At 45.7% G+C, this 23,205-nt stretch overlaps 1 protein-coding gene across 2 annotated transcripts in view; it reads right to left on the minus strand.

The window, feature by feature from the left end:
• Positions 1-11,054, minus strand: part of BAZ1B (bromodomain adjacent to zinc finger domain 1B) — a 70,518-nt gene extending 59,464 nt beyond the window's left edge. The window contains exons 1-2 of one of the 2 annotated variants that reach the window (XM_044283910.1): positions 10,134-11,054; positions 6,986-7,102 (exon numbers count right to left, since the gene is read on the minus strand). In XM_044283910.1, the coding sequence (XP_044139845.1) occupies positions 6,986-7,102; positions 10,134-10,252 (236 nt within the window). In that variant the 5' untranslated portion in view covers positions 10,253-11,054. The remainder of the gene's footprint in view (positions 1-6,985; positions 7,103-10,133) is intronic. The other variant, XM_044283909.1, reaches the window with a different exon arrangement.
• Between the last annotated feature and the right edge of the window lie 12,151 nt (positions 11,055-23,205).

Consider the following 23,205-nt stretch of genomic DNA (forward strand, 5'->3'; position numbering starts at 1 on the left):
ATGGGGGACGGATCAGTTTGAAACTTGAGCCATATTGTGTCAACTTCAAACGGATCAGTCCCCATTGACTCGAGTCTGGACGGATCAGTTTGCCTCCGCACGGCCAGGCGGACACCCGAATGCTGCAAGCAGCGTTCAGGTGTCTGCCTGCTGAGCGGGGCGAAGCCCAAACGCTGCCAGACTGATGCATTCTGAGCGGATCCGCATCCACTCAGAATGCATTAGGGCAGTACGGATGCGTTCGGGGCCGCTTGTGAGAGCCTTCAAACGGAACTCACAAGCAGAGCCCCGAACACTAATGTGAAAGTAGCCTAAGATGTATGTGATCAGCCATAAGCCATGGGACTCTGCTATTTAAAATAGCAGAGCGCCCGCTGCACGTGCGAGTCGGCGCCATGTTTAGGGATCGGACCCATGACGTACAGCTACGTCATGGGTCCTTAAGGGGTTAAAGGAGAGATGTTTAATGGAAATGTCCAGTATAGGAGCCAAAGGTGATCTTGTCAACCCCTTTAGGACTAAATGTAAATCCCCCTGAGGAACTTTAGGAGTTAATGATGGCCTAAGGCCTCTTTCACACGACAGTTTGGCTTTTTCAGTGTTTTGCTGTCCTTTTTTCACGGATCCGTTGTTCCGGTTTTTTGTTTTCGTTTTTTCCATATGGCATATACAGCAATTATAAAAAAAAAAAAATTGGGCTGGGCATAAAATTTTCAATATATCGTTCCGCAAAAACGGAACGGATACGGAAGACATACATTTCTGTATGTGTTCCTTTTTTTGGCGGACCATTGACTTGAATGGAGCCATGGAACGTGATTTGCGGGCAATAATAGGACATGTTCTATCTTTCAACGGATTGGAAATTGAATCCATACGGAGTACATTCTGTTTTTTGTTTTTTTGTTTTTTTTTGCAGAACCATAGAAATGAATGGTTCCGTATACAGAACGCAAAATACTGCCTGTAAACAGAAAAAAAAATTAAACGGTCGTGTGAATGAAGCCTAAGGCCCCATGCACACTGCCGTGTTTCACAGCCGTGTGCGGGCCGTGGAACCGCGGCCTGGATCCCTCCTGAGAGCAGGAGCGCACGGCGTCACTGGTTGCTATGACGCCGTGCGCTCCCTGCTGCAGGCACAGTACAGTAACACACTGGTATAGATCATACCAGTGTATTACTGTATTGCGGCGGCAGCAGGGAGCGCACGGCGTCATAGCAACCAGTGACGCCGTGCGCTCCTGCTCTCAGGAGGGATCCAGGCCGCGGTTCCACGGCCCGCACACGGCTGTGAAACACGGCAGTGTGCATGGGGCCTAAGTCTGGATGCCTCTATGATCTGCTAGGTTAGTATCAGAATGCCCCAAGGGTCTAGTCCTTTCTGAAGAAAAGCCAACATTTTCTGAATACATGGAGAGGATATTTGGAGAATTATCTCCCAACCATCTACAGTACCGCTTCCAGATTTTTAGGTAATTAGCAGAGGTAATCATTTTTTTTTTTATTTTTTTTTTTTAACAGTATGCCCAAGGCTCTTCTTGGTACGGTTCCACCCTCTCAGTCACTCAGCCCCTGGTGTCCAGGTGCTGATCGCAGATTCCTTTCATAGAGGCTGGGCGCCGGCTATGCGATTCTGCACCCAGCCTCCTGTATTTGTATTAAATGTTAACTTTCATTGGTGGCGCAGTGCACCCGCCCCTCCCTCTCCTCATTGGTGGCAGCGGCACAGGAGGGAGGGAGAGAGTGACTCCTTCTCCCATGTGCTGCTGAGGGAATATGGCACGCGCTGATGTTCTGTGATACTAGACTGCGCAGTAGCACATCTTTGTATCGAAAAATGTCAAATCCCGGTATCGAGGTCGATACCAGACAAAAGTATCAAATGGGTATTGAAAATTAGATACCCGAAACAACCCTAGTCAGAGCCATTTTCTTTAGAATGGAGAACCAGCTTCTTTTTGGCCAGTGTGTGTGGGGGGGGGGGGGGGTTATCAATATCACCGTTACTGGGTCTGTTAGAATTTCCTGTAGGACTCGGGGAATTAGAGTCCATGGAGGACAAGCATATACTAGATCCCATGTCCATTTTATTGAAAAAATGTGTGTCGTGTCCAATGCCTCTCTGGGATCTAAGGAACAAAAGCATTTGACTTTTGCATTTTTCTTCGAGGCGAACAGGTCTATTTGCAGTCTGGCCCATTTTTTTGAAATTTTCCGAAAGATTTAATGATTTAAAAGACCATTCGACCCAGGTCTAGGGTTTTTCTGCTCAAAAAAAATCCACCTCTAGATTGTATGATCCCCTGAGATGAACTACTGTAATGGGTAGAAAAAAATAATTTACCCCGAAAAAATTATTTTCTGCTAAAAAATTTAAGTTTTAAGTTTGGGGACCTTGTATCCCCTTGATGTTTTAAATATGCTACCGCAGTAGTATTGTCTGAAAGAATTTTTTTTTATATGTTTGTTCTGCGTAAAAGGTTTTGAGCTACTTTTAGAGTCTCCCAGACCGCTCGCAGCTCTCTGTAGTTTGAGGATTTTTTTTTTATTATTTTATTTCCTCTGACCATTTTTCCTGCCAGGTTGAGGGGGCTAATTTTGCTCCCCAACCTGTACCGCTTGCATCTGTCCACGTCTGTCTTTTTCTTCCACCAATTTAAATCTGACTTTACTTTGTAAGGAATGATTATCTTGCTGTCTAGGGAGGATTGCTTTCTGTTCCAACACCCTAGAATCCAGGTCTGCATAATTCTGGTGTGAGCCTGACACCAAGCTACTGTCGTTATGCATGATGTCATGAGTCCCAGAATGCTCATAGCTCCTCTGAAAGAGCACAGGTTTTGCGATTGGAACTCTTATTCTTTCTGGGATAGTCTTTATTTTTTCCTGTGGGAGAGATTAAGTTTGGGACATTCAATCTAATGTTACTCCTGGAAACTTCCTGTTGGATGACGGGATCAAGAAGGGCTTTTTCATGTTTACCAACAACCCCAGGTCTGCAAGTTTTTGCAAAAAATAGTTTTAAACTGATTGCTTCTAATTCTGAGTTTCCTATTATAAGGAAATCATCCAAGTTTGGGATAATTAGCAGTCCTTGTCTTAGAGAAGATATCTCTACAACCAGCTTTGTGAAGATCCTTGGTGCTGAGGAAGGAAGGGCGGCGAATTAGAAGTGATGCATTGAGCCCTCGTCGCCTCTTAGTGCAAATCTGAGATATTTTTCTAAGTTGAGATAGATAGGAACGTGATAGTAAGAGGTCTTTTAGATCGACGGATGTCCTATGAGCTCCTTCTTTGACTAGGGGGACAATAGACTAAACGATTCCATTTTGAACTTTCTGTAAGTTATCGCTCTGTTTAGATCTTTGAAATTTATGATGGTACGGGAAGATCCATCTGGTTTTTGTACTAAGAATAACCTTGAATAGAAGCCCTTCCCCTCTCCAATTCAGGTACATTTTTTTTACTACCCCTGATTATTATTATTTTTTTAAACACCTTGCCATATTTTTTTTTATAAAACTGGGGCTGTGGGAAGTGCACTGAAATCTTCATGGAGGAGTTGAGGAAAAATTATATTTTTCAACATTCACGATGTCTAAAGCCCAGGGATTTGATGTTACAGATTTCCACTGGGTCAGAGAATTCCTCAACCTCCCTCCTACTCTGGTGTCATTGCTTTTCGTTTTGCTTATTTGGGGAATTAAGAAGGAAACCCTACCTTTGCCCCCTTTTTGATAACTCCAGCGCCCTGTTTTCCGTTTTCCCCTATAGGGTCTGGACGTGCGAACAGGAAGGGACGAAAAGGTTTCCTTTTATTCTCTTCCGGAAAACCATTCTTTTTATCTGCCACGTTTCCTAAAATTTTATCTAGTACAGGGCTGAAGACATTCTCCCCTGAAAAGGCGATGGCGCACAATTTTGCCTTGGAGGTCCTATCACCCCACCAGGATTTTATCCAGAGCGCTTATCTGGCTGAGTTTAAAAAAGCTGCGACTTTAGCCGTCAATCTGACTGATTGTGCAGAAGAGTCAGCCAGAAAAGCAGTGACGGACCTAAGAAGTGTTGTAGGAGGGTAACATTTCTTCCCTAGGAGCTTTATTCTTTATGTCATTTTCTAACTCAGTGAGCCAGAAATACATGGCCCTAGCCACAGAAGTTGCCGCTATGTTTGTCTTTATCCCAAACATGGAGGCTTTCCAGCATTTCCTCAAAAGGGCATCTGCCTTTCGTTCCATGGGATCTCGTAATTGTGACGAATCCTCAAATGGCAGGGAAGTTCTCTTAACTTTTGCCACTTGTATATCAATTTTTGGGTGTCATTAAAGATCTTAGTTTCGGACAGATCAAAGAGTAGTCCATTTCTGAACTCTTTGGAGACCTTTTTTTGCTGTTTTTGGATACTATCCATGGTAACCCTTACTACCCTTAATAATTCCTCCATTTCCTCTGAGGGAAAAAAATAAAATAAATAATAATAATAAATAAATAAATAAATATATATATTAGTATTTTCACCCTCTGACAATTGATCTTCATCAATATCATGTCTGGAGGTGGACACATCATCCATGTCCTCTGCATGCATCATGCAGGATGGAACTGATCAACTTGTTTTTGTAGGAGGAACAGGAGCAAGGGAGGCCAGGGATGATTTAATTTTTATTTTTTTTGTTTGGCACACTTAAAGGGATTCTGTCACCTCATAACACAAATTCTGATTTTAAACCAGTCATGCTCCACAGCAGGCATCCTCAAAGTGCGGCCCTCCAGCTGTTGTAAAACTACAACTCCCACAATGCCATGCTGTAGGCCATGGATGTCAAACTCATGGCCCTCCAGATGTTGCAAAACTACAACTCCCATCATTCCCTGATAGCTGAAGTATGCCCAGGCATGATGGGAGTTGTAGTTTTGCAACAGCTGGAGGGCCACGAGTTTGACATCCCTGCTGTAGGCTGATACCTGTAGGCTGTTCGGGAATGCTGGGAGTTGTAGTTTTGTAACAGCTGGAGGGCCGCAGTTTGAGGATGTCTGCTCCACAGATTACCTTGAATCGGCTTTGCTGTTCTATACTGTAATCTGTCCAGTAGTTTTGCTGAAAAACTACTTTTATAATTATGCTAATTAATCCTGAAGGTGCCCAGAGGGGCGTTATGTTCCACTTTGTGTGCCCAAAACGCCGTCCTCCTGAATCCCTAACCGCCCACAGCGTCTCATCCCTCTCCTCCCCCTCCCTGACAGCCGAGCGAAGTCTCGCGCAGACGCAGTACCCACTGAGGGCTGCGCCAGTGCGATTTGCTGGAGACTGAGGGAAGAGCGAGCATCGAACGTCACTGGGCTCAGTGCATGCCCAGTGACGACGCTGTGGGCGGTTAAGGATTCAGGAGAAAGGAGTTTTGGGCACTGCAGGGGGGCGTTACTGGGCACACAAAGTGGAACATAACGCCCCTCTGGGCACCTTCAGGATTAATTAGCATAATTATAAAAGTAGTTTTTCAGCAAAACTACTGGACGGATTACAGTGTAGAACAGCAAAGCCGATTCAAGGTAATCTGTGGAGCATGACTGGTTTAAAAATCTGAATTTGTGTTATGAGAGGTGACAGAATCCCTTTAATATATTTTGTTTGATAGTAGTTTCTTTTTACTCCCTACTAAAGAACAACCAGGTATCAGAAAGCAACATTCAAAAGAAAACATGAGTGAAATTTGCAAAATTTCCCCACAGGAGAACTCTCAGAAGGAGCCGCCAAATGTGGGTCTGCATTGCCCATGCGGTTTCCAGGGGCCACTGGAGCAGACATGCTGTTCGAGTCAGTGGAGACATTGTCAAAATCGCCTGCTTGTTTTTACATGGAGCCGCGGCGGACATCAGCCTGCGTCCCAGGCGCGATGACACTTCCTCACACATGACGTGAAGCTCAGCCCCCTCCAGACCTCACCGGGCCGGCCATGCGGCGTTCCGCTTTACCAGGTCTGCTTTCTCACCTGAGGGAAGGGAGACCATGCAGCAAGGGGTGAGAGCAGGCCCCTGCTTCAGGGACAAGAATCACCCTAACTTCCTCTGCCTAGGTTTAGCAACAACTGCAGGAGTGCAAGATTGGTAAGCTAATCCTACCACTAAAGGCACCAAATCTAAGTAGTAAAAGTAAACTTCACCTCTCTGTGCGACACCCCCATAGGGACAGGAAACACTGAAGGGAGAGTGTGGGTGGTGGCTTATACTATCTCTCTGTTCCTGTCCCTACAGAGGTCAAGGGGTCAATCTCATGTGTAAGCCGTCATCGTGGATGAAATGGAAAAAAAATCTAATATATACAAAGGAGCCTGTGGAGCAGAGGCACATATTAGAAGCCCACAGAAACACTCGGAAGTGCTTAAGTTGGCTGTCGGGTCCCTGCTTCTGCACCGCAAAAGATCGGACATGTCCTTTGTTTTGCAGATCGCAGAGCCATTAAAGTAGATGGATCCACACGGCTGGTACCCATGCATCGCAGAACACTATTTGCAGTCTGGAACATGGTCACGGGGGCCATATGGTCATGTGAATGAGCCAACAACTCCTCGGTGCTCCTAGAGGCTCATATGAACATGGGACCAACACAGACACCTTCAGCTGCCAAGCGCACATGTAACAGGTCAGTCAGTTTCATAGGTACAAAACTGCTGACATATGCCCTTTAAAGGCTGGCTATTCACATAAGAGGCACCTTTAATAATAGTGGCAGCCAGAGATTTTAAAGTTCTGGTCGGTCACGCAGCCGAAAGAGTGGTCCGGTTGCTCTCCTGGCTGGCTTTCCCAGCATAGCTTTTAAACATTTGTTGAGAAATTTGGCCAGAATCATCATTGGAGGCGTCCTTTAATTCTTCTGGGGCTGATAAAAATCAAGGAAGGAGGACGCCAAGACCAGACACACAGATGTATCAGTTTCACACACACAAGGTGGAAATCCATTAGTAAAATATCAGCAATGGCTACTCACAACTCTGCCACTTCCTGCTCTTCATCCCAGGCCTCTCTGTGAGTCAGCTGACTGCTACCTGTGCTCTTACACGTCCAGACCCGCTCTGCGTAGTGCTGCAGCCGGGCATCGTACTCTCTAGAAGTACATGGTTAAGGAAAACAGCAATCCATACTGCAATTCATAACTTTACTAATGTGTTTTTACTGTATAGTCAGGGGGCGAGAAAACGTTTGTTTTTTTCAGGAATCATGTCTGAAGCAGTTGGTTAAAAGAAACACGAGAATAAAAGCAGAGCAGCCTGCCGCAATCAGTTATCCAGAACAGCACCACACCTGTCCACATGTTGTGGTATTACTGCTCAGCTCCACTGAGGCAAACGGGGCTGAGCTGCAATACCACACACAGCCTGTAGGCAGGTGCGGTGCCGTTTTTAGACGAAAGCAGGAGTTTTTCTGGACAACCCCTTTAGGGTACATGCACACGTTCAGGATTCATGTGCGGAGAATCCGCAGGTGTTCGCAGGCAAATCTGCGCGGTCAATCCGCATTAATTGGTGCGGATTTCACTAAGTGAATGAAGAAAATCCGGTCAGAAAAAAAATTAAATAAATTTACATGCTGCGGATTTTTATATCCGCACGGAAAAAATCTGCATCATGTGCTTTGAGAATTTAAAATCCTCATAGAACACAATGTACATGGCCTACGGTGGGGATTTTCCGCATGCAAATCCGCGCGCAATCCTGATCGTGTGCATGTACCCTGAATGTAGCTACCTGCATACAGCTTCATCAGCCTGGTGACATCACAAACCAGGAAGTAGAATGAGAATCGTCAGCATGAGGAATAAAATTCCAACAAACAGCTTATAGTCCACAATGTCCTATCATGGCAGTGAAAACTAAGACGGAAACAAACCTGGTTAAAGCGGAATAAATATGTAGGCGCTGTCACCAGAAAGGAGGATCTGATGGAATAAGTGGCTGTTCACATTTTTTTGCCCCAAGTTTAACATATAAATTAGGAGGAAAAAAAAGGCTACAAGAGGTATAGTACCATACACTGTACCATCCTGCAGAAAGAATCCAGCAAAAAGGTCTATGTTAAAGGGGTTGTCCAGGTTCAGAGCCCGGACAAACCCCCATTTTCACCCCTCTGATATTAGCATCGGAGATTTCATGCTCTGACACTACCCCTGACCTGCACAATACAGCTTTGTTGTTTATATATTTTACACTGCTAGGAGGAGGCTTCAGTGACATCACCGGCACTAATAGGTGGTCTATAGCGCTACCCTAGCCGATTACAGGCTAGATCAGCGCTAATGCCCGCCCATTAGTGCCAGTGACATTACCATAAACCCAGCTGAGCGGAAGCTTCCCCCTAGCTTACCGATTGAGAGCGGCGGAGCACGAAATTCTCCAATGCTCAGATCAGGGGGGCCGCCTGGGTGAAAATGGGGATTTGTCCAGGTTCAGCTCTGAACCAGAAAACCTCTTTATTGGATACTTTTCTTTTCAATGGAACCCTGTGGTGACAGATACCACCGTACGGAAACCAATTAAACATTAAACGTGGTACAAAAACCATGATGTGAACATGGCCTAACCGAATATCTTTAATAAAGGGGTTATTATCCAGGAATTTGATACTGATGCCCAATGCACGTGCAGTACTAAAGAGGCCCACAAAAGAGCGCAGCGGCCCACTTCAAACAGCTGATCGCTAGGGGTGGCTCAGAGCTGGACCCCTGCTGATCAGAGGCCACTGCACTCCCTGGAGCCCTAGTGTCGGGGATCTCTTCACAAAGCCGTGCAGTGGATAGAGGCTGTTCTGGGTACTTGAACGGGACTGAGCTGCACAGTGACATCACTGGCCTAGGAAATGGCCTAAGCACGTACCAAGCGCTGCGGTCTCTTGGAACAGCTGAGCGGCAGGGCCCCAGTAGTCGGACCCCCACTGATATATTAATACCCTATTCCTAGGATAAGTCATCAGTATGAAATTTCCTGATAACAGTTTTACAAAACCTGTAATAAACTACACATTTAATGCCTGGACCTGACCTTCAGCACTATAAAAAAAAAATTGCAATAGAAAGTAGTAGTGACCAGTTCTCTAGGTTCACCGACTACCCAGGAACTAGGCATCACCCACAGACCTGTCCCGAGCCCCAATAAAAGTGCGGACGTTTGTAAATGCTAAAACCCAACATGCCTAAACCCTAGGTCTAGCATTCTTGCTAAAAATCTGCGAGCACAACATCTCTCCAATATGGGCCAAAAGAGCCCGCCGCCGGGCTGACGGAAACTAAAGTCCCACACGTGGCCTCATCCGTATAGAAATCCTATCGAAAAGGTGCTTTTATAGCAGAGACACGACTAATACAACATTGTTTCATCAATATCTACTTCCGTGCCACAATAATCCAAAATGCGAGCTACACCCCCAACAGAAAACAGCACAACAATGTCGTACAAGCTGCGACATTCCGGAGGTTATAAAACAAGTCCTATTTTACAAGCACAGCCTCTCAGGGGGATGCTGGGAGTTGTAGTTTCACACCCCTAAATTACAGTCACATCTTGTAGATCCGGGAGAGACCTGGTAAGATGCTGACAGACCTGATCTACAAGTTGGCAGGAAGCCCATCATGATCTGCTCACTATGGCAGTGTACAGATCAGGGCACTGCCGCTCACTGGGGGCACATGATCTGTCAATAACACCACATCACAGCCATAGACTGACCAATAAGTCAAAGGACAAACACTAACGCACAGACAATGATGAGAAAGTTGCATATGTAACGTTAGTCAGGATCTCTGCTTGCTGTCAGCGAACGGAAAGGTCTGATGTAATGACACCCACGGAGACCTAGCCCAGGCTTCCAGCACATCGGCCCCTAATCACATGCATAAACCTGCATGCATGCTTCTAACAAGCTGCGTTATCGGTGCGGTTCTCCATCCACGGCGGCGGTCCCCCGGAGCACAACATCCTCCAGAGCCCGCACATGAGAACAATGGGGCTGGCTCTGCCGGCAATGGCCGCTCCCACTAAGCATCCAGCGTGTGAGCCGAGAGAAGCGGGGACCGCTACACGAACGGCGCGGAGTGATGCAGCAGGCCACAGGGATAGACACAACGGCGCGGTAATGAAGGATACTCCCGGCTCTTGAACGCTTCCTTGGTGTGCTCCACAACGAACACTTCCTCTCCCTCGCCGGGCGCCTCACTAAGCGGCTTCACCAACGGAAACGGTTTGCGGCCCAGCAACGGCGCCATCCTTAGAGCAGGCTGAGGTAAAAGTGCGTGGCTGCGGAGTTAACGGACGGCTTAATCCGAGTCTGCTGAAGGTACAGCTGCCGGACTCGACCAGCCCCCACCGGTTTCCCGCTTTGAACCCTCACACACAGAAGAAAAGCAGGGATTGAAAAATGGCGGGAGATTCCCTTCCGCCGCCGGCTCCCTCCACCTCCTCATAGAAGCGCATACAACCCTGAAGACGCTTCACATCAATCCCCGCCTACCGCTGCCCCAACTAGAGATTCTATTGGCCTTTCCCGAAGCCCGGTTTTCTGTGTTCGCGCTTTCTATTGGCCTATCTAGCCCGCTTAGTCACGCACCTTGCCTTCTTACCTTTCTTTAGCAAGGTTGGTTGCAGTGTGAGCAACGGGGTCGCAGATGTCATTAATATTGATTTTTTTTTTTAATACGAGGAACTTTATTGCTATGAACAAATCTGCAAACAACAACATCCGGGGATTTCGGCGCATTGTCTTTATTAGTTTTTTCTATCTGGACGGTTTCATTGACGAGCTGCTGATGTTGCCGCCCCTTTTCACACACAAGGGCTACTACAGGCTGGTCGTGGGCCTGGTGCCCAGCTGTCAGGGACAATGACAGGCCGCCCGGCCGGGCTGCCCCCATGTCACACAAATATTTACAATAGATGGCTACATTGTTTCCTGCCATACCTCATATTATTAACCCTGTAATCATCGGCTCCATGTTTAGCAGCCATAACCCTTGTTTTTCTTATTGACAGGGCTGTATAAGGCCTAGTTTTATGAGGGCAAAATAGCATTTTTTTTAATAGTGGTTGAGAGTAGAAACAAATAATAATGTCATAAATTAAATAATAAACTATACACTTTTTTGTCGCAAATATAGAAAAAGCGTTTTTTTTTTTTTACACTATTGTTTTTACTGTACATATTCCGTTCCTACGCGCTGTAAAACGCTCAACAAGGAGAAACCAATGCTTCCCTATGGGAATGGTTCTCACCTGGGCGTTTTACAGCGCGTACGATCGCGCTGTAAAACACCCGACGCTCAAACAAGTTCTTGAGCTTTTTTGGGGCGTTTTGTCGCGCGTTCCCGTACATAGATATTCGGAAATGCGCGACAATGTGTGTTCGCCTGTCTCTGTATGCGCGATTGTAAACGCCGGTACAATCGCGCATTCGGAACGCTCAGGTCTGAACCCAGGGTTAGGGTACTTTCACACTTGCGTTAGGGCTCGTTCACACGAACGTGTGAAGCCCCTGCACATGCTGTGGACCACAAATTGCGGCCCACAACGCACGGGCACCGTCCGTGAAGCAGGCGCGTGGGGATCGCAGACCCATTCACTTGAATGGGTCCACGATCCTTCCGTTCCACAAAAAGATAGAGCAAGTTCTATCTTTTTGCGGTGCGGAAGCACAGAACGTAACCCCATAAAGCACTCCGTAGTGCTTTCATAGTGTTCCGTTCTTCCGTTCCGCATCTCCGGACTTGCGGACCCATTGAAATGAATAGGTCCACATCCGTGATGCGGAATGGCCACGGAACGGTGCCCGTGTATTGCGGATCCACAAATGCGTGCCAGAATACGGCAACGGGCATCACATGTTCGTGTGAACGAGCCCTTAAACTTTTCCGGTATTAAGTTCCGTCCTAGGGGCTCAATACCGGAAACAAACTGATCGGTTTTATCCTCATGCATTCTGAATGGAGAGCAATCCGTTCAGGATGTCTTCAGTTCAGTCATTGTACGTTTTTTGGACAGAGAAAATACCGCAGCATGCTGTGGTATTTTCTCTGTCCAAAATTCCGGAATACAGGATCCGGCTTTATTTTACATTGAAATGCATTAATGACGGATCCGGTTTTGCGGTCTGTGAATGTGCAGACCTTTAAAAACTTGAAAAGATGACAACCGGAGAGACGGATCCGGTATTGCAATGCATTTGTGAGACAGATCTGGATCCGTCTACAAATAGTAAATATTTGCATACAGATTGCTGGATCCGGCAGACGACGGAACTGCCTGCCGGAATCCAGCAACCCAAGTGTGAAAGTACCCTAATAAGAAAAAACTAATTAAAAGAACATTTTTCTTAAAACTCTTCAGCACCCCCCCCCCCCCCCCCCCAATGCCATCAGCTCCCCCCCCTTCCCAGTGCCATCTGGTTGCCCTCCCCTTTCCCAGTGCCATCAGGCTACCCCCCCAGTGCTGCACTGGGACCTGACATCACACAGCGTCGGGTCATAGTGCGTGCTTACGTGCCCTATGTCCTGACGATGTGTCCGGATCGAGTGCAGCACAGTGCGGGCCGGCGGGGGACCACAGAGGGTGAGTAATAGCAAGTGCTTCACTCACGCTCCGTGGTCACATGACAAATAAATCCTCGATGCAAAAAATTTGCATCGAGGATTTTTTTGTGTCGAGTTACTGAATTTAATCAAGTAATCATTTCAGCCCTAAAGTGTAGTTTAAAATAAATAATGAATGCATATTTTTTTCAAGCTTTTTTATTTACATTTTTAATGACTTTTAAAAAATGTCATTATAGAATTACTGTCTTACAAAATTATTTTATATTTATACAGTATTAACATACACCTATACACTAATACATTATGCTCGGCATCTCTGTGGCACAGGCTGCTGTTAGGGCAACATTGAACTCACAGGGCTCATTCAGACGGTCGCATGTCCTGATCCGCACCCGTTCCGCATTTTTCAATGCAAAAAATATAGAGCATGTCCAATTCTTGTCCAAAATCACACCACAAGACTATATCTCAATATATATAGATTCCTGCAAAATCACAACTGAATCACAGAGAGGAGGAATTTAAAACTTAAAGGGAACCTGTCACCTCAAAAATGCATCTACATACCCCAGCAGTAGCTCATAGTAGCCCGCAGCCTGTTAATAATCATATGCTTCATCCTGTTGTCCGATGCTGCACAAGTTCAAAAACACAGTTTTATTCTCCATCAGCGCTATAGTGCCGGCTAGCTTGAAGTCAAGGGGGAAGCTGTAGTCACCCCCCCCCCCCCCCCCCAACCGTTCCCTCTTACCTGGATCGCGCCCACACTGCAGGCTGTCACTCTCAGGCAAGAGGGAATGGTTAGGGAGCATGGTTACCTTGACTTGAAGCAAGGAGGCCGCTGCCCCCTTGACTTCAAGCTAGCCGGCACTAGAGCGCTGATGGAGAATAAAACTGTGTTTTTGAACTTGTGCAGCATCGGACAACAGGATGAAGCATATGATTATTAACAGGCTGCGGGCTACTATGAGCTACTGCTGGGGGATGTGGATGCATTTTTGAGGTGACAGGTTCCCTTTAACCTTTAATACTACCTTTATGGATAAAATAAACACTTCCAGGTCCTATAAAGTAAATAATAGATATGAAACCTTATACTAATCAGTCAATCTAAATGATACTATTCCAAAGGGGGGAGAGAGAGTCAGAGATGCGCAAGGGGAAAAGTTGTCCCTGTACGGACCCTAACTAACGCCTCAACCCACAGGAACACCCTGATGGTGGGTGGCCTGTGGTCCCGTGCCTATCCTCACTCACCCTTTCATTACCCTAGACATTCCCAGTGCATTTCTCCAAATCTCGGTTTATCAGGGAATAAATACAGGGTAGAAATAAAGTTATAACATTAAAGTAGAACGTAAAATCTGAGATATATAATATATCAATCAGAAACAGTTATAATTCGGCATGATTATTGATGCACAAATCGGTTAACTTAAAGGGAACCTGTCACCAGTTTTATGGTGTCCTAACTAAGGGCAACATAAATAAGTGACTGATTTTCTCAGCAAAATGCTGGGTCACTTTCTTTAATTGACCCAGTCAATCTGCCAACATCTTGTATTGAAAAGCTCCAGCTGATAATGATGAGTCGTGAATATTCATGAGCTCCTGACTCTCCCCGCCCACCTGCTGCTGAGTGACAGTTTGTTTCCATATGAATGAGCAGCAGGTGGGCAGGGGAGTGGCTATAGCTCTGAATTAAATATACGCTGGACTCAATGACATCACGCTGGAATCAAATCAGCTCATTAGCATGTGGCATCTTTGTGTGTGTATATTATGAGGTAACCATCTGTCACACCAGTAAGTGAATGCATCTAAGGCACTTTTTAGTAGTTAATGATTGTATATAATTAGTTAGATTATAATCAAATATCCACATGACAGGTTCCCTTTAAATAGTTTTCAAATAAACATCCTAGGTCCACATAATTAGTTCTCTATCAAACAAGACTTAAAAGCAAACCTTTCACCTCAATTTCACTTAATAAACTAGCAACAGTACCTAATATAGATCATCTTCAGTGTGTTCTTATACATCCTTGTGCCGCTTTCATGCGCTGTATAAAAAAAAATCGTCTTATAAAGTAATCATTTCCTGCTCCAACAGTCACGCTAGAAGTCAAGGGGGTAGCCCTTCCCTCACTTCAGGCTGTACCTCCCCTGCCCTAACCCCGCCTCTATGCACTGTAATTGACACCCGGCTCAGTCGCCTGGACCGCGCTTGTACAGGCGGCGCGTGCGCCGTCCTCCTCATTCGCCGCGCGATCCCGTCTATCGCGCAGACTCAAGCGCGATCGTGTAATTCAGCGCGATAGACGGGATCGCACGGCGCATGCGCAGCCTGTACAAGCGCGGTCCTACCCTGGACACTATGTGTCTCCCCTTTAGGGGGGCAGTCCCCTTGTGGATTTTTGGTTACCCGCAAAACGTGGCAATATTCGGTTTTATTGGAAGCATAAATTGATGTTCAGCTTCCCCTATCACTTTAGATTGCAATGCATGGTCAAGGATAGCATCGTCAGATGATAAGGTAAGGCACATCTGGCGATATTGTTCCAAGTCCATTACTACCAAATTACCACCTTTATCTGACGATTTTATTGTGATGGTGTCCATTTTTTTTCTAGCCTAATCAGAGCTTCCATCTCTGCCCTGGATGTATTATGATACTGTATAGAATAATCTGATATTTTCTCAAGTTCAGTAATCACCATCTCAAGAAATATATCGACATGATCGGACTTCATCGGGGGTGGTAATCTTTTACTTTTAGCTCTAAGTTCGGTGAAAGGACCCTGCCCTGGTAATCTTGAGTCTTCTTCCCAAAGGTCAGCTAGAATATGAATATCAGGTAAGTCACTTTGATGGGCACCCAACTGATCACACAACTGTCTATCTGAATTTATCATAAATTTGTGCCATCTCAATTTCCTGGCAAATCCTTGACCCATGTAAATGCATTGAATCTATTTGTCGGGACAAGAATAGGAATTTTCTATGAGAACGACTGCCATGTGCGGTCCGCAAATTGCAGCAGTCAACCGTACTGCATTATATAAGTCGGGTGGCGATGTTCTGAGTGAATTTTGACTCCTCCAGCATAATTAGGATCTGTGACCTGCATCCTATATTTACATCCCAGCACTAGACTAAGGCCTCTTTCACACGGGCAATAACTGATTTGTCCGGATGCGTTGCAGGGCAAACCCGCACGAGTAGGCACCCACAATTTCAGTCAGTTTTGTCTGTGATTGCGTTCTGTTGTTCAGTGTTTTTTTCAGCGCGAGTGCAATGCGTTTTGCAGGCGCGTGATAAAAAAAACTGAATGTGGTATCCAGACCCGAACCCGGACTTCTTCACTGAAGTTCGGGTTTAAGTTAGGCTACTTTCACACTAGCGTTCGGCTGTCCGCTCGTGAGCTCCGTTTGAAGGGGCTCACGAGCGGACCCGAACGCTTCCGTCCAGCCCTGATGCAGTCTGAATTGGATGCGGATCCGCTCAGACTGCATCAGTCTGGCGGCGTTCAGCCTCCGCTCCGCTCGCCTCCGCACGGACAGGCGGACAGCTGAACGCTGCTTGCAGCGTTCGGGTGTCCGCCTGGCCGTGCGGAGGCGCGCGGATCCGTCCAGACTTACAATGTAAGTCAATGGGGACGGATCCGTTTGAAGATGCCACAATATGGCTCAATCTTCAAGCGGATCCGTCCCCCATTGACTTTACATTGAAAGTCTGGACGGATCCGTCCGAGGCTATTTTCACACTTAGCTTTTTTTTGCTAATATAATGCAGACGGATCCGTTCTGAACGGAGCCTCCGTCTGCATTATTATGATCGGATCCGTTCAGAACGGATCCGTTCGAACGCTAGTGTGAAAGTAGCCTTAGGTGTTCTGTTGATTTTAATATTTTCCCTTCTGACATGGTTATAAGGGAAAATAATAGCATTCTTAATACAGAATGCTAACTAAAATGTCCATTGAGGGGTTAAAAAATAAACTCACCTCATCCACTTGATCGCGCAGCCGGTATTCTCTTCTTTCTTCTTCCTTCAGGACCTGCAAAAGGACCTTCGATGACGTCATCGCGCTCACCACGTGGTGATGAGCACGGTGACGTCAGCGCAGGTCCTGCTGAATGAAGATAGAAGGAAATCAGCACAGGTCGAGCAGGAAGAAGAAAGAAGACGATTTTTATTTTTTAACCCATCAATGGACATTTTAGTAAGCATTCTGTATTAAGAATGCTATTATTTTCCCTTCTAACCATGTTAGAAGGGAAAATAATACAGTGAATTGACTTTAATGGGGTCCGGGGTTGCTCATCCCTGGTTACTAACAACATCTCCTAGCAACCATGTGTGAAAATCGCACCGCATCCGCACTTGTTTGCGGATGCAATGCGATTTTCATGCAGCCTCATTCATTTCTATAGGGCCTGTGTTGCATGAAAAACGCTGAATATAAAACCTGCTGCGATTTTCACGCAACGCACAAGTGCTGCGTGAAAAACAATCCTCATGTACACAGCCCCATTGAAATGAATGGGTCAGGATTCAGTGCGTGTTCAATGCGTTCACGTCACGCATTGCATCCGCGCGGAATACTCACTCATGTGAAAGGGGCCTTTCAGGTTTTTTTTGTGGACCGTATACGGAACTATTAATTTCAATGGGTCAGAAAAAAAAAAATGGAAGGTACTCCGTGTGTATTCCATTTCTGTATTTCCGTTCCGCTAAAAAGAATAGAACATGTCCTATTATTCAAAACCTACAAAGACTGCCAGGCCGCTTATGATAAATATTACTTTATTACATAATCATACACATTACACAAACATGATTAAAAAGGGGTATGGTGCAGGGAGAAAAGACGACATCATCTGGACGACAAGCACAGCGAATACATGTCCATAAATCAGTCCATCTATATAATGTATTGGAAGATAAAGTGCAAATGCAGGAACATATTCATATATAATCACAGGACATAGAACAATTACCCATGCTGTGTCTCCTCCAGGATGGCATCAACCCCGATGCGTGTTTCGGCGAACCTTCGACATCCTGGAGGAGACACAGCATGGGTAATTGTTCTATGTCCTGTGATTATATATGAATATGTTCCTGCATTTGCACTTTATCTTCCAATACATTATATAGATGGACTGATTTATGGACATGTATTCGCTGTGCTTGTCGTCCAGATGATGTCGTCTTTTCTCCCTGCACCATACCCCTTTTTAATCATGTTTGTGTAATGTGTATGATTATGTAATATTTATCATAAGCGGCCTGGCAGTCTTTGTAGGTTTTGTATTATGGTGTTCTGCCATAGGCTTATGCCAGCAATTACTCTTTGAGTAATAATAAACTCCCTGGTTGGGGTATATATTGGTTTTCATGTCCTATTATTGTCCACATAACGGACAAGGATAGTACTGTTCGTTTAGGGGCCAGCTGTTCCGCTCCACAAAATACGGAATGCACACAGATGTCATCCGTATTTTTTGCGGATCAGTTTTTTGCGGACCGCAAAATACATATGGTTGTGTGCAAGAGGCCTAATGGGGAGCATCAGGTCTCTGCCTCTCATTCCCCTCTCAGCTGGAACATCAAAAATCCAACCAGGGTAGGCAGCATCATTAGGTCCCTTTCACACAAGCGTGATTTCCGCGCGGGTGCAGTGCGTGACGTGAACGCATAGCACCCGCACTGAATCCTGACCCATTCATTTCAATGGGGCTGTGTACATGAGCGTTTTTTTTCACGCATCACTTCTGCAATGCTTTGAAATCGCAGCATGTTCTATATTCTGCGTTTGTAACGCAGGACAGGCCCCATAGAAGTGAATGGGGCTGCGTGAAAAACGCATTGCATCCGCCAGCAAGTGCGGGTGCGATGCGTTTTTCACTGATGGTTGCTAAGAGACGTTGTTTGTAAACATTCAGTTTTTTATCACGCGCGTGAAAAACGCATCAAAACGCATTGCACCCGCGCGGAAAAAACTGAGCAACTAAACGCAATCGCAGACAAAACTGACTTGTTTTAGTGCCAAAATCGCAGCATTTTCACTGAACGCACCCTGAACGCATCCGGATCAAATCCGTCACGCCCGTGTGAAACCAGCCTTAGTGTTCACTTCAATGCAGTGAATACTAAAGAAGCTGTGTTGGATATAGTTGGGGGAGAGGCCCTCTTCAAGCACATAGGGGCACCCCTTTTCCCCTCTGTGTCCAATTTATGGTGAGGCGTGCATCTGTGGCAGTCCATGCACCTAGAAAAAAAAACTACACCAGCCCCTGGCTGGGGGATTTTTTAGCTAATATTTGCGCCTATTACCAGGGGCAATTTGCCACTGCCCCTGACATGCCCCACCCCTATCATGAGCAACTGGCGTACATAGCGGAAAATCGTCTGTGCGACACAATATTGTCACACAATCTGACAGAAAAGGGGACTTGTGACACTTTTTATGTCTAAAAGTGTCGTAAATCCATTATTAAATGTGTCGCATAAACTTTTACTAAGGACATTATTTAACAGGTCTTTATAAGTATTCAAAATCCAGGTGTTCTGAATGGCAGGCAGAAGAGTTTCCATTAAACTACAGACCTGCTCTGTTGCGAGGACTGATTTGTTTCCCTTTTCTTCACAGACATAACTGAATAAATAGGACATTACTGAAATGAATGGAAAAAATGGTGCCATTTACCAATCGCCACAAATAATTTATGATTGGTGTGAAATCTTTTTGATGACAACCTAGAATCTTGAAGCCCTGCTAGAAAAAAAACACACCGTAAGACACAACATTATTGCTGACATTATATCTACAGGGCAGGGTCCAGGAGAATGAGCAGAACACCGCCCTCAGAGGCAAGGTCATTGATGATGTGTGGACAGGGCAGAGCTTTACAAGCCTTGTCATGCCTCAGATGTAGACGTGATGTCATCAGGATAGGGAACTGAAACATCTGAAAATGTCACGTGACGGCGATGGAGTGGAGGAAAACAGTTCATTATAGATAAACAATTACTATTAGTAAGTGATAGTATGTGTTTCTGTCAATGCTGAAAATTGCAAAACCAGGGAAACCCCTTAAAGGGGGTTGTCTCAACTCATCAAGTTATATTTATTATGTGCATGACATTGATATAAGTAACTTACCGTACTAATGTATATGAATTAGCAGAAATGGCTCTGGTCCCCACTATCTTACTTCTTCGTCCTCTTTATACACTGCTCATCTCCAGGGGTTACGGCCACCACTGCAGTGCACCACTGCGCACATCTAGAAAAAAGGCCAGCCTTTCTGGTGGCCGGGAATTGAGTGAGCGTGCACGGGGCTGCGTGCATGCGCAGCAGCTCCTGTTCCCGTCCACCTCTCTGTCATTCTCTCCTTTAAGATACAAATAACTGCAACCACTTACCATAGGTTGTCACAATCTGTACAGGGTCTGCTCCGCTGAGACTGCTAGTGTTTCAGATAGTCTAGCTGCCTCACGAGTGTGCACATGTAGTCAAGGGGCGGGAATATATTATCCCAGCGCCTCATGCCTGCTCCAGCAATCACAGCAGAGGTACGGCTCCCCCACTACAGCTCAGGAAGTGCCCTAGGAGCCGTGCACTGAGGACTGAAATAAGGAGGTGAGACAACCCCTTTAATAGGGTTGGAGCCACCTCCAATCCTGGCTGTAAAGCAAAGAGCTGCTATAAGAACCACAACTGTTAGTTACAGTTCATTCGCAGAGCAGGAGCACTCCCTCTAAAATAAAAGACAGTTGGTAGTCATTGATAAAGATAATGCAAGTTACATGGTATTTTCTGACCACTAATAAAAGGCCTGCACCTTCTCCATGTTACGAAAAATAGCAAACTGTAGTGTGCCTACCATTAAAAAGGTATTCCTCTCATGACATGTTATCCCCCATCCAGAGGATAATGGATAACTATTAGTTCGTTGGGGGTCCTACCACTGGGACTCACCGATCATAAGAATAGAGACCCCATACTACTCAGGGCCCCCCAAATTAACAGAGCAGCAAGTTTATCATGTGTACTGCTGCCCCATTCATCTCTGGGGATGGGGGGGTCAGGAAATAGCCAAGCGCTGTACCTTGGAACTCCCACAGACAAGAATGGAGCAGCAGTGCACATGTTCCACCCCACCGAACTAATTGGTATCCCCTATTCTGTGGATAGGGGATACCTTGTCACAATTGTAATACCCCTTTAAGCTTAAGACTACATGCCAACTTTTGGCCGCAGTGAGGTTGGGCACCCATGCAGCGGCCTGATGTGCCAGTTGAGCGGTGGCACTATGCTGCTTTTGTAACTCCCATCAAAGTGAATAAGAGCTACGAAAACAGCATAACACCAGTGTTAACAGAGACCAGACATTGGCAACAGGGGATTTGTGGAGAATCTGTAAGCTTTTTGCACTTTAACCCCTTATGATGTAGTTGTAGGTCATATGCATAAAGCGATTGTTTAGAGCGGCTGCTCCATATACAGTGGAGGAAATAATTATTTGACCCCTCACTGATTTTGTAAGTTTGTCCAATGACAAAGAAATGAAAAGTCTCAGAACAGTATCATTTCAATGGTAGGTTTATTGTAACAGTGGCAGATAGCACATCAAAAGGAAAATCGAAAAAATAACTTTAAATAAAAGATAGCAACTGATTTGCATTTCATTGAGTGAAATAAGTATTTGAACCCTCTAACAAAAAAAGACTTAATACTTGGTGGAAAAACCCTTGTTTGCAAGCACAGAGGTCAAACGTTTCTTGTAATTGATGACCAAGTTTGCGCACATTTTAGGAGGAATGTTGGTCCACTCCTCTTTGCAGATCATCTCTAAATCCCTAAGGTTTCGAGGCTGTCTCTGTGCAACTCTGAGCTTGAGCTCCCTCCATAGGTTTTCGATTGGATTAAGGTCCGGAGACTGACTAGGCCACTCCATGACCTTAATGTGCTTCTTCTTGAGCCACTCCTTTGTTGCCGTTGCTGTATGTTTTGGGTCATTGTCGTGCTGGAACACCCATCCACGACCCATTTTCAGTTTCCTGGCAGAGGGAAGGAGGTTGTCGCTCAGGATTTCACGATACATGGCTCCGTCCATTTTCCCGTTAATAAGTTGTCCTGTGCCCTTAGCAGAAAAACACCCCCAAAGCAAAATGTTTCCACCCCCATGCTTGACGGTGGGGACGGTGTTTTGGGGGTCATAGGCAGCATTTTTCTTCCTCCAAACACAGCGAGTTGAGTTAATGCCAAAGAGCTCTATTTTGGTCTCATCAGACCACAGCACCTTCTCCCAGTCACTCTCTGAATCATTCAGGTGTTCATTGGCAAACTTCAGACGGGCCTGCACATGTGCCTTCCTGAGCAGGGGGACCTTGCGAGCCCTGCAGGATTTTAATCCATTGCGGTGTAATGTGTTTCCAATGGTTTTCTTGGTGACTGTGGTCCCTGCTAATTTGAGGTCATTAACTAACTCCTCCCGTGTAGTTCTAGGATGCTATTTCACCTTTCTCAGAACCATTGACACCCCACGAGGTGAGATCTTGCGTGGAGCCCCAGAGCGAGGTCGATTGATGGTCATTTTGTGCTCCTTCCATTTTCGAACAATCGCACCAACAGTTGTCACCTTCTCTCCCAGCTTCTTGCTAATGGTTTTGTAGCCCATTCCAGCCTTGTGCAGGTCTACAATTTTGTCTCTGACATCCTTGGACAGCTCTTTGGTCTTTCCCATGTTGGAGAGTTTGGAGTCTGCTTGATTGATTGATTCTGTGGACAGGTGTCTTTTATACAGGTGACTAGTTAAGACAGGTGTCCTTAATGAGGGTGACTAATTGAGTAGAAGTGTCTAACCACTCTGTGGGAGCCAGAACTCTTAATGGTTGGTAGGGGTTCAAATACTTATTTCACTCAATGAAATGCAAATCAGTTGCTATCTTTTATTTAAAGTTATTTTTTCGATTTTCCTTTTGATGTGCTATCTGCCACTGTTACAATAAACCTACCATTGAAATGATACTGTTCTGAGACTTTTCATTTCTTTGTCATTGGACAAACTTACAAAATCAGTGAGGGGTCAAATAATTATTTCCTCCACTGTATAGTACTAGCTGTAGAACATAGCAGACACCCGTCAGCAGTGACCTGGATCACCAATGACTCCGATCCCAGTCATTTAACCCTTCACAGATGCCACTGTCAATAGTGGCATCCGTGGGGTTAGACGGGGGGGGAGGCTACCTATGCCCTCCGATCAGAGCCCCCACAACGAAATTGCAGGGCTCCAATCATTTGCTATGGCAGTCTTGTTTAGGCTAGGTCTACACGACGACATTTGTCGTGCGACAAAAAGTCGCACGACAGATAGGGCGCAACAGTTGTCGCGCGACATTTTGTTGCACTAATGTCGCGCGACAATTTTTATAATGGCAGTCTATGGTTTAGCACTGCAACATGCGACATGTTGCGACTGCGACGCGACAGTCGCAGAAAAATCCATCTTGAATGGATTTTCTGCGACTGTCGCGTTGCAGTCGCAGCATGTTGCAGTGCGACACCATAGACTGCCATTATAAAAATTGTCGCGCGACAAATGTCGTCGTGTAGACCT

The sequence above is a fragment of the Bufo gargarizans genome, chromosome 3 (assembly GCF_014858855.1).
Source record: "Bufo gargarizans isolate SCDJY-AF-19 chromosome 3, ASM1485885v1, whole genome shotgun sequence".
Taxonomy (NCBI): Eukaryota; Metazoa; Chordata; class Amphibia; order Anura; family Bufonidae; genus Bufo; species Bufo gargarizans.